Source organism: Pelodiscus sinensis, chromosome 20 (assembly GCF_052426305.1).
Source record: "Pelodiscus sinensis isolate ZL-2025 chromosome 20, ASM5242630v1, whole genome shotgun sequence".
NCBI classification, from domain to species: Eukaryota; Metazoa; Chordata; order Testudines; family Trionychidae; genus Pelodiscus; species Pelodiscus sinensis.
Genome location: NC_143071.1, coordinates 9,432,905 through 9,445,364, shown reverse-complemented (window position 1 = coordinate 9,445,364; position 12,460 = coordinate 9,432,905). Strand labels below are relative to the sequence as shown.

The 12,460-nt window shown below is 40.2% G+C and overlaps 1 protein-coding gene across 1 annotated transcript in view; it reads right to left on the bottom strand.

Moving 5' to 3' along the window:
• The window catches only part of PITPNC1 (phosphatidylinositol transfer protein cytoplasmic 1), a 252,454-nt gene extending 240,526 nt beyond the window's left edge, over positions 1–11,928 (bottom strand). Inside the window, exon 1 of the mRNA XM_089772023.1 lies at positions 11,866–11,928. Coding sequence (XP_089628149.1) covers positions 11,866–11,913 — 48 coding nt within the window. The 5' untranslated portion in view covers positions 11,914–11,928. The remainder of the gene's footprint in view (positions 1–11,865) is intronic.
• Positions 11,929–12,460: the final 532 nt, after the last annotated feature.

Genomic DNA, 12,460 nt, shown 5'->3' with positions numbered 1-12,460 from the left:
TTTACACCGGTGTAAATTAGATGAAAATATAACTCAGCAGTGTATACCTCAGTGGGAAACAGTTGCACAGCTTTGGCAGAATAACGAATAGAAAATTCTACAGCAAAGCTACAATGGGTGACACATTCTACTCTATAAGACTTTTTACATTCATGTAAGAAGATGCTTAATGACAAGATCAAGGTGGCAAGTGGTACAAAGGATGCTGCTAGTCACCATGAATGCTGTTGAGATATGTGTGAACCAGAAAAGTAGAAGTCTAAAGGAGAAATTGCAAACAATAGCTTACATAAGAACATAAGAACGGCCGTACTGGGTCAGACCAAAGGTCCATCTAGCCCAGTATCCTGTCTGCCGACAGTGGCCAGCACCAGGTGCCCCAGAGAGGGTGGACCGAGGACAATGATCAAGTGATTTGTCTCCTGCCATCCCTCTCCAGCCTCTGACAAACAGAGGCCAAGGCCACCATTTTATCCCCTGGCTAATAGCCTTTTATGGACCTAACCTCCATGAAATTATCTAGCTTCTCTTTAAACTCTATTATAGTCCTAGCCTTCACAGCCTCCTCTGGCAAGGAGTTCCACAGGTTGACTACACGCTGTGTGAAGAACTTTCTTTTATAAGTTTTAAACCTGCTACCCATTAATTTCATTTGGTGAAATGGGTTTTTTTTCCTGACGGTTGACAAATGAGGTTTCCCTCCCTCCCCCTGTGTATAAGGATGTAAAGCTAAGGTTCAGTGCCTTGTCTAAAACTATGGAATATAACTGAAGAGCCAGTTTGCATATGCAGATCAACTATTCCCATTCCAGCAGTATATTAGTCTAGCATGACAGCTGAATCTTTGTTTCAAGTGTTCAGATATTCAGGATGGCTAACTACAGTGTGTGCAGGCAGCAAACACAACTGACTCAGCTACAGAAAGAGGGTTTGAGGAACATGTTTGTCAGTCCAGCAGTCACATAGAGGATGCTGGATGAATAATCCCTACAACCAATGATTTTGTCATTTAATCGCCTAAACAGAATATTTCCTCAAGGAGAAGACAATGCCTAAGCGATGTTATCTGTATTAAAATTTGCAAGACCAATTTGGGTACACTCCCCTCACACAGGCTAAGGTGCTAATTTTCAAGTAGAATTTATCTTAGCTTGTGACTGGGCGCTACTCACAGCTACAAACTGAGCCCTTTGGAGGTCAGCACCTAGTCACCTAGATCAGCTCAAGCACTGGATGCACTTAGATTAGGGGGAATTTAAGAAGCATGTTTGGGTTTGGAAGGACCGAAGAGATCACTTGCTACTCTACAGAATCTGATGAGCTAATGAAGTATTTAGCTTATTAGCTGAAGAACCTGGGGAAGAAAGCAAGAGGTAAAAAAAGGTTTGTCATACCTGTTGCTATATTGTATCGCACCTGGAACATAAACAATAATAAAGACACTCGGTGAAGGTACTGTGGTAGCCTGTGTAATAATCACACTAATTATTCCCCGAGAGTGCTTACCAGCCAGAGTTTTTGAGAGCTGAAGGGCAAACCTGTTCACACACAGGGGTCAGTCCCCTGGAACCAGAAAGGTTAAGATGGGGCCAGTATGAGGGCATCATCACTCATTGGTGTCTCCTCACACAGACCTTAATGGTAACCCGGACGCTGTACATAAACTGCTCTAATACCATGACATCAATGAAGAGTAAGAGGAGGGAAGGCATTTTGATTGGGCTGGTAGAAGGAATTAATTACACCTGCAGGGAGCTTGGTGATCTAATGAGGTATTTAGTTTACCAGATGGAGAAACCAGGAAAGAAAGCAAAAAGTATAAAAAGCTGATCAAAGGAGGAAGAAATGGTTCTACATGATGGCTGCTATGTTGAGACGTACCTAGAGCATAAATAATAATAAAGACACTTGCTGAAATGTCTGTGTCGTTTAATTCACCCACAAGGTTTGATCAGCCAGGGTTTCTGGGGCCAACCTGTTTATATGGCTATTGCGGATTTTTTATGTATTTTATTGTATTACATTTTAAGGGATATAATTGTTCAATATTTTATTTTTAATCTAAGATCATCATGTAGAGTCTGACAAAATGTATCTGAAAATGGGTTATTTCCAGACTTGCAAATCACAAATTGCCCACCACTGCACTAAAGGGTATAAAACACTGAAGTTAAGGCACTCACAATGATAGGCTACTTTTGACAATACAGGCAAAATACTTTTGACAATCTCTCGGTGCCTCAGTTTCCCTACCTATAATAATGGAGGAAATAAATCCTAACCTACCTCACAGAGCTCTTGAGAAACCTACATGTAAAGAGCTGTAGAGCTCTTTGGATAAAAGGTACTATACGTGCAAAGTATTAATTAGCAGCTCTTCCTTATAAGGACTGCAGGGCTGGGCTTTAAATTATGCTAAACCAAATCTTCAAAAAAAAAAAATGTAACAGGATTTAAACATTGACGGAAATACTCATTATTTTCCATCAGTCCCAATTTATACATGTGTATTTATACAAACACTGCTGCTCAGTTAATGTCTAATCTTTTCCCACTGACAAATTCTTAACTTAATACATTTTTTCAATTAATCAGCATGGTCTTCCCTTAACACTTTTGATTTCTTTTGCAGTACTGAATGAAGTGTGAAAGAAGAATTATTTTTGATCTTCTATTTGCAGAAGAGTTCAGCTCAGATATGACATCTGTTCAACATTGTTCTACTTCTCCACAGTTCTGTAGGTAGCTTGACTGAGGCTGGCATAGAGAGGTCAAGTATAAAGCAAGCCAGTCGTTCTCTTCCCCCTTTTAAAACATATCCTTCCTGGCTTCCAATCATTTCTTCTAACTACTAGACTATAAATAAAAATAAAACAAAAACAGCTACAGTTATTACTAGAAGTCAATTTATTTCTGGCTCTTTCCAGGACCTACACAGTAGTAGCTTCAAATGCTTTAGTTGTGATATGGTTACAACTGTTCTCCCTAGCTTCTAATCCTCAAGGTCGATCTGAGGTCATGTTCTAATGAAGGCCTTGTGATGTAAGAAGATATGGCCGACTGGCCACAAGATATCAAATCAGATCTGCATGTCCAAATGAGTCTTTTATATTTCTTTCTTTTGGAGAGAAAAAAAAGGCTAGAAAAAGGAGGCCAGGAGAGTTTGTAGATCACTAATTAGCTACAAAATTCATTTCTGCCCAGCACATCAATTCTTCTTAATAGATTGATTTGCTGGAAGAAAATAAAGATCATGAGTCAGGTTCCATTGAGCAAGAATGATGAACAAATCTTTTCTATTTCCTGTTTCAATTTAAAAATTGCTTCATGATCCTTCGAGGAAATCGCAGGAAGCTTAGGGAAGCATGATAGACTTTCTATAGCTAAGGATTCAGTGAGGTTTTATTATAAGCTTTGATTTCTGTCCCCTATAATTTGGCCTGCAAACTGCCAGTTTTACTATACTAGCTGGAGTTACCTGGCATTGTTCGGAGTGGGTGGTGGGGTCCTGCCGGGGGTGCCCCGGGTAAGGGGCGGGCGGGAGGGGGTGGCCCAGCTCACACCCAGGGCTGCAGGTGCCGCGGGGAGCAACGACCCCACTGCCCGCCTTGAAACGTTTGCCCCGCTACCTGCTGCACCCCGTGCCGGGGGCTCCCCTCTCCTGCAGGCGGCAGCGAGCAGGTGCCGGGGTTCCCTCCACATGCCCAGGAAGCTGCGCCGGACCCCAAGCCACTCCCAGCATCGCCACTGCTGCCTCCCCACTGGGCTGGCCCCGCTGCACCCGCAACCGCCCCTTAGCAGGGCCGTGAGCTCCAGCCCGCCGCTTGGCAACCTTTGGCCGCTGCCGGAGGAGAGGGGAGGGGCCCGGGCCGAGTGACATCACGGGCGGGAGGGAGGAGAGGGTTTCCCGCCCCGGATGCACTTGCACCTGCACAGTGGAACAGCCTGGTAGAGGCGAGTGGGGCAGCGGCTGCTCAGAGCACCGCCCCTCCTCTCGCGCCTCCACCATTGGCCTTAGTCCCCGCCACTTCCCCCAGGAAACTGCTTCTCCTAGCACTGCCAAAAGTACTTTAAAACCTTCTCCTGGAGGAAAGGTTACCCTATGCAAAGTTTGGTTGCGGTAGCTCTTATAGTGCCCAAGTTATTAGCGCACAAACACAAACATTCTCTTTTATATATTACATAGAAAAAGAATAATTTTTCTGTAAAGTCTGAAGAATGCAGTCAGGCTGGTTTTGAGTTACAGGTCATTAAAATGAACATAAGCCAAAAATCTGACATGATCTAATATTTATTTGCGCTCCTTTTGCTTACAAACAACTTGTTGCTACCCATTCAAATGTTCCATTGAATTACATCTCATTGAAGACATGTGCATGGGTTATATTTGAATAAAAGGCTCAACAATTATTGATTATTTTATTAGTAATTATTACAGTATTGCCCCCTGGTGGCAAATAGTTCAGAGAAAAAAGTGCTTTTGTATACTTCACTACCATAACAGATTTTCCCTTAGATCAGTAGTTTTGGAAATACAGTTCGAGTCCAGCAAATAATTATGCATGTTTGTAAATATTCTTAGTTACTTCTCCATTCATACAAACTGCCCCCTCCCAATAGTTTCCGACAGCCTTAAATCTCTCTAACTTGCTAAAAAGCTGCTCTTTGTACACATTGCAATCAACAGACTAGGAAAATCTCTTCAGGGTTAAAAGACAACCTATGTTTGCATTTTAAGGAGGCTTACATCGGCAAAACTCTTCCTGGGTCAAATTCAGATCTTACTTATTGCAGTGCCAATAGTGAATAACTACACTAATTTCAGTGGCGACACTGCAGATAGGCACCACAATAAATAAAAGCAGAATTTGTCCTCTTTTATTCACTGTTTCTTCAGAGTAAGTAGTTTAAGAGCTAGTCTCATGTGCCAACTCTAGAACTAAGAGAAATGGTGACAGCCCCTCTCTGTACAAAGGATTCTCTGGAAAATACTAAGGATGACTCATTTTGTTGTACATTTGACTTCAACATGTTGATGAGATACTACTTCATATTTTTATAACATTTTACACAAGTGACTCAATCTTCCAAACAGGAAGGAAATGGTTGCTGGCTCCCATTTCCCCACAGAGCAATCTCTTCCCAGACAGATCTCAGAGAATTGTCACAGAGATCCAAGCTTCACCTGTTGCCCTTGCTCCACACAGTATGCAGGTTCACACCCACAAACCCACCATGCTTTTCAGTTTGCTCAACATTTTCAGATAATGTAGCTGGAAGATATTAGGGATGTAAAAATACTTTTTTGGAGGTGAGAGTAAACGTATAGCATATGTGGTTACACATGGGGGGACTAAATAAAAAGTTATTTCTACTATTTTTCATTGTAAATATACAGTATTTCAGCTACATTATGGGTTAAATAGGCTTTTGTGTGTTAGATGAGGACCTAACTACCATTTATAGCATTGTTTCTATAGGAAAATATGTTTTGAGCTCCAATCAATTGACTTACAAACAAACTTTTGGAACAAAACCCATTTGTAAATTGGGGACTTCCTCCTGGTACTTGGTAATTTTTCAATTAATGGCAATAGTAGTAACCAATATTAAATTGTATCCTTGGAAATATTTTAATTGCTAAGAAATATTAAGCATCTAATCCTACAGATGTACAGAAAAAAAAAACCTCTCGTCGACATTACTGTGTGGGTTTTTATTGCATAAGCATGAATCTCAGTATCTTCAATGGCATCAATACGAAACTGACTGTCCTAAGTAGATTAGATGGAGTAGTTATGGGGAAGCTACTATGTGAGATCTACCTTTGTCAATAGCAGAACTCTTCCAGAATGTGTCTTCATAAGGACCTAGATATGGGACAGTCTGAGTCTCAAACTCCAAAATAAAATCTCTAGGAATACCTCTTATACTCCATACTTTGATGAAACTGCTGTTTGCATCAATGGAAGATTTGCCTTTCAAAGGACAACAAAAGTTGGCCCCAGCACACCTAATGATACCAAAAGGTCTAAATCTGAAATTAGCACTGCCTTGCCATTTTGAGAGGAATCAATTTTTCAGTCTAAGGGTGTGTCTAGACTACAGGGTTTTGTCGACAAAAGTGAACTTTTGTCGACAAAACTATACCTGCGTCTACACTGCCGCTGAGTTCTGTCGACATAATGTCGACAGAACGCAGCAGTTTTGTCGACGGCTGTAAACCTCATTCTACGAGGAATAATGCCTTTTGTCAACAGAGTTCTGTCGACAGAAGGCGATATTGCATCTACACTGTCCTTTGCGTCTACACTGCCATGTCGACAAAGCGGCTTGCTTTGTCGACAGAACTGAATATAGTCTAGATGCTCTTTGTCGACAGAAGCTTTGTCAACAGTATCTGTCGACAAAACTTCTGTTGACAAAAGCCTGTAGTCTAGACGTACCCTAAATGACAGTTTCCCTTGAGATAATATCAAAGACCTAATGATCAAAGGAATATTGCAATAGCTTCTATATTTCTGTGTGCAGATTTACTTCTGTACAAATCGGGTAGACATTTAATACAGGCAGTCCCCGGGTTACATACAAGATAGGGACTGTAGGTTTGTTCTTAAGTTGAATTTGTATGTAAGTCGGAACATATTGTAGGGGAAACTCTAGCCAAACATTTCTCCAGAGCTCAGTTTTATTCTCCCACACCTCACTTCCCTCAGTCCTTTATTCTCAAGCTGAGGTGTCTGCTGAGAAAAGCAGCTCCGCGTCTCCCTGGTCTGCTGGGGGGGGGGGGGAGGCGCTAGCTTTGCATTTCCCTAGTCTGCTGGGGGGAAGCAGCTAGTGTGGGGTTGCCTCACCCCATTTGTAAGTAGGGATCCGATGTAAGTCGGATCCATGTAATCCGGGGACTGCCTGTACTTGATTTAAACACACAACTCCATTTTCACAAATTATTATTTTTTTTGAACATACAAAATTATGCACACAAATGTAAAAGATGTTTTTGAAAATATGATCCTAAATTATTTGAATTAAATAGCTTACATAGTATGGCTAAAACCCTGTCCTTAATTTACCTGCTGTACGTGTGTATTTCCAAGGATATGTTTTTGGAATCATTCACTTTTTGGAGAGCTCCACAATCCAACATGTGGGCCTGGTTTGAAATGATTAATTGTCATAAGTGGTGCTTTATTTTTGGAGAGACAGGATTAGGAAAGTAAATGGAGCAGCAAGCTGGAAACAAAATGTCTATACCAGCTACAGTAAGGGGGAGCCATTTGATTAGCCAGGGAGCGGCAGGGCAGCTATGAGCCATATCAACTGGCTTGGGGGTCCAGATCCAGCCCAGGGACGCTGTCTTGCCCACCCCGATGTAGACAAAGCATGCTGCACAGGCACTGGTTTCTACAAAGGAGCCAATCCAATTTCAAATCATGTAATACAATGGTATAGTAAATGCAATGCAATGGTGTGTATCTTTGGATGTGTGGTATGCCTTATATCCACCTCCGATACTTGAGTTTGATCAATTCAGTGTAGCTTTGCTATATGTTAGACAAAGGAAACTGAGTGACCAGACCAGAGTCAAACTGAATTCTTCAGAACTGAGTGGAAAACTTTCACAGGAACCCCAACATAACACTACAGAGTAAGGAAGGAATTCTTTTTCGTTCATATTTCTGTGAGAGCTTTATGCCTGGTTAATTAGTAGGTCAGTACTTTAAAAAAACAAAAACAAAAAAAGAAGAAGCAGCAGCAGCCAAAACAGCCATGGAAAAAATCACTGTGGAGACAAAGCATGTCATGATTTCATGTAAAGAACATAGACTCATAGCAGAACCATCGTATGGAAGGGAAGGAACAGTGCAATAGGTTTCCTGGTAAGCAAAGTGGCACAAAACAAAACCATACCAAAACAAGACATTCCATTGAACACACTTATCTCTCTAGGGAGAGGATATGAGACTGAACACAGGAAAGATGTCACTCACATTGCTTAATATAGTACAGGATACTGCTCAGATACTAGGATGATGAGAGAAGTATAAGAATCTTTTCTGCAGAACAGAAAAGAGAAAACCAAGCTCTTGTGTAAGACAGAAATGCTGCATTTTTCAACTAGGTACTAACCTCCTAATCTACAAGATGCTGCACCCCTCCATTCCCACTGAATCCCACAAGGTTTGAGGACACTGGGGCTATGTCTAGACTGCATGCCTTTTTCGATAGAGGCTTTGTTGACAGAAACTGTCGACAAAGCCTCTGTCAAAAAAGAGCGTCTAGACTACGATCAGTAATGTTGACAAAGCAAGCTGCTTTTTCGAAAGAGTCTAAATGCTCTCTTTCCAAAAAGCACAGTTTGTATGCAATAGCGCCTTTTGTCAAGAGTACTTTTGAAAAAAGGCATTATTCCTCATAAATTAAGGTTTACCCCGTCAACAAAACTGTCGCATTCTGTCAACCTACTGTCGACAGAATGCGGCGGTCGTGTAGACGCAGGTATAGTTTTGTCAACAAAAGCCAACTTTTGTCGACAAACCCTGTAGTCTAGACCCACCCATAGCCTCTTATAGAGGTAGACATCTCAGAATGTTTTAAAATGTTTCTTAGCTCTTGGAAGATGAATGTCTCTATGCACCATGCATCAGTTTGTAAGTAGACAAGCTGCCAGTAATGTATATGGACAATGGTAATATTAAGTATGTATATAACTAAACACTTGTTTCCAATATCTCCATATAAAAAGAGATTAAAAACTGGACTGTTCAGTTTGGAAAAGAGAACTAGAGTGTAGGGGTGGGATTAGATAGAAACCATGCATGGTCTGGAGAAAGTGAATGAATAATTGTCATTTACCCTTCACATAACACAAGAACCAATGAAATGAATAGGCAGCAGTTTTAAAACAAACAAAAGAAGTACTTCTTCACTTCATCAGCCAGCAGATGTCAAGGCCAAAACTGTAACTGGGTTAAGAAAAGAATTAGATAAGCTCATGGTGGATAGGTCCATCACTGGCTATAAGCCAAGATGCTCAGGGATGTAACCCCATGCTCTGACTGCTACAAGCTGGCTCTGGATGACAGGGGATGCAGCACTCTAAAAATTGCCCTGTTCTCTTCACTCCCTCTGAAGCATCTCACACTGGAAACTGATGGAAGAAAAGATACTGGGTCAGATGAACCACTGTTCTGACCCAGTTTGGCCATTCTTGTGTTTCTATAAAGTATTAACACTGTTCAGAGACAGTTTAAAATGGCAAACAATGTATTAAAGTGAGAGAATTATCTTGGAAGTATACTGTATATTCTCTTTTAGTACACAAGTGGTATTACAGAACCCCAAAATATGACTGATGGCTAATTTCACAACTTAACAAGTGAAACATTATACATCATATTCATCTCCCCTTTTCGTCACTGACATCCCTCAGCTGTGGGTCTTATATGAAATAATGGATGACTTAACACCAGAGAACAATCTGCAGAGACAGTGAGCATCGTAATTCATTTTGGACATATTACAGCGGATGAGAGATTTTCAACCTAATCTTGCTCAGCTGAGTCTCCCTGAACAGAGTTTAACCCATTCTTATTTTTATTACCATTTATTTGTATTACCATATTTTTTAAATGGAAAAGGAACTTGTTCCTTTTTGAACACACGGCTAACTGGTATTCATTCACTGTGATCGTTTGAGGGCAGCTTGAGTTCAAAGATGTTTGGTTTTGATAAAATGCTACTTCCAATGAAATAATAGATTGAACAAGTCAAGAGCTACAGTGCAATGTGACAGCTTAGTTTATCAATTTCTTCTTTGAAACAACCGTTGCAGTTGACACAAATATGTGCAGCCAGCAGAATTATTATCTTGAAACATACACATATTAGGGATGTGAAAGAGGTTAACAGGTTAATCAGTGGGGGCTGCTTCAGCTCCCCAGGACCCATTGCAGACAGAAGCACTCCAACCTGGCTGGAGCACCCCTGTTGCAGGGGGCTCCTCCAGATCAGCCGTGACAGGCAAGGAGACTGCTCCAGCACACCCAGGCTGGAGTGCACCGCCCTCTCTGCCCCCGTCCACTCCCTTTAATTGTTTAACTGGTTAACCAGAATTTTACATCCCTAATATATGGCTTTCTAGGGCCTAACAATCCTGATCCCACAAAAGTCAGTTTGGCCATTGAAGCTGTATGAAAAAACAAACCTGATATTCAGAAATTTAAAAGTATTACTTCAATTTGCCAGTTCTGTAGACACTTATGAGTATCCCCAAGTGACTGTACACAGATGTGTGTGCTTACTGACATGATAACGGGAACTTCCCAGTTGTATACACTGAGGAAAAAAAGTTATCCACAGTGGGTAGCAAAATATTCATCTGAAAATAACCATTTGAATAAATAATATAATGGACAAATCTAAAAAGTAAATGTATTTTGTAGCCATCTTTTATATTTTAGTTTACAATACCTTTTGGGGAACCTTTGAATGCATTCAGACACCAAAGAGGTATTATCTTTAAGAGCTAAATCCTGCATTACTCGACTACTCCAAGCTTCCACTGACTGCAGTTAGAAGTTTGTAGAGTGCAAAAAATGCAGGAGTAGTTACAAATGTACTATTGTCAGTACATTTTATAGTGCATAAATACCAAAAGCATAGACATTACACATCATAGAAGTCTACCGATTTCCAGATATGTAAACACAGTGCAATGCTATATTTAACAATGTGATACAAATTAACCACAATAAAACTATTAGTATTCCTTTTGCCTTTATACATATTTCTGCACCAAAGAGAGCGGGTTATGGGGGAAGGAAAGGCTGCAGGGAAAGAAATGTATTCAAAACGCCCCCCTGTGGCCCAAAAAGGTCTGAGAAACCAAATGATCTTCCGCATTGACGAAAGCAAAAGTAGAAAAAAGAAACTTTTCTCAGTGTGTCTGTTTGCAAAAGAAATACATGATGCAAATTCAGATTTTGACTGACCTGAAATGACACCATCAAAATGGCTGGGGCTGTTAGACAAGGGATAGATGTTTGTCATACTTTCAAAAACTTCTCTTTTTTTAGTGTCCACCTCAGCAACATAAATAACTAATAAAGCAACATCGGTGTGGCATTGTGCAACAGAACACACCATCACCAACACACTCAAATATGTATGATTTAGCAGGCCTTTAGCTGTCTAGTTATTTATGATACCTACAAACGCACACTCACTACATGTGTGTAGGTATAAGTAATCTATTACATATTCATATTATAATATACATACATTGCCATAAATGTGCACGATACTTTGCAGAAAAATAAAAATACAATGTCCATGACCTAGAGAGTTTAGGCTGATTAACGGAAAGCAACTTGACCTTAAAATACTCTTTTCAATTCTAAAAGCTTATTGATTAATAATTTTATCAGAGATATACACACAGGCAATTTGGAAGTTTAAGGCCATTTTTATTAACAATGATATAAGGAGGATCTTTAAGTCTAAACAAGGAAGGTTTTCAGGCACTTAGAAGTTGGGTTTACTTTACAAATGCTTTATCAGATTTTAGATCTCAACACACATCAACCCTTTCAAAAAGTTTAATTTCTAAATTATTGCAACCAATACTTCAATGACAGTGAATTCACTACACTTATTTTTACTTATATAAGATCTCTTTATTTTACAATGGAAGTGTGCTATTCTAAGCCAATCACAGATGGAAAAAGTTCATTGTATAAAGAAAAATGACTTTGTATAATAAACACTGAATAACTAATATTTATCTAACCTCCCTTTGAGCCATCATTTGGGGTGGGGGACATAACTTAATGCAGTATAAGTATTATTAGTGAATGTACCTACCTCTTCAACTGTCAAAGGCATACAGATCCGGTACTCCTTCAAGAGCATATTTCTGCTGCCTTTATGCAAACCAGCAAATCTGGAGAAGAGCAGTTATTTCTGCACTCTGATCACGGCAATAGCACAACAACAGAAAAATGAATCAAGACTCGTGTCCTGTGTGTACTTGACAATGTGTTCAAAAGAGCCCAACACTACCATCCAGAAGGAATGATCCACAAGAAGAAAAATCAATAGAGCTGCTCCTTTCTTCCAGTTCTTCCTCCTTCAAACTGAGATCATGTGAATTTCACACATATACATACACACAAAGAAGTCTCAAACATCAAATGCGATCTTTAGAGTCAAAGACATCCACTGGAAATGTATTAAAATGACAGTTCCTTTTCAGCTATATCAAGACATGCCTGGAGCAATCAAAAAATCCCCTCAAAACAAAAACAAAATAAAAAACCCCCAAAACAATCAGTCTAAAATATGAAAGTCACCACCAGCAGCACATTGGAACAGTGGCAACACAGAGGATGAGATGCTTACTTCCAAGACAAAGGCTTTATAACGTTTCCTTTCCAGGCTGACAAACAAGGCTCCCTCC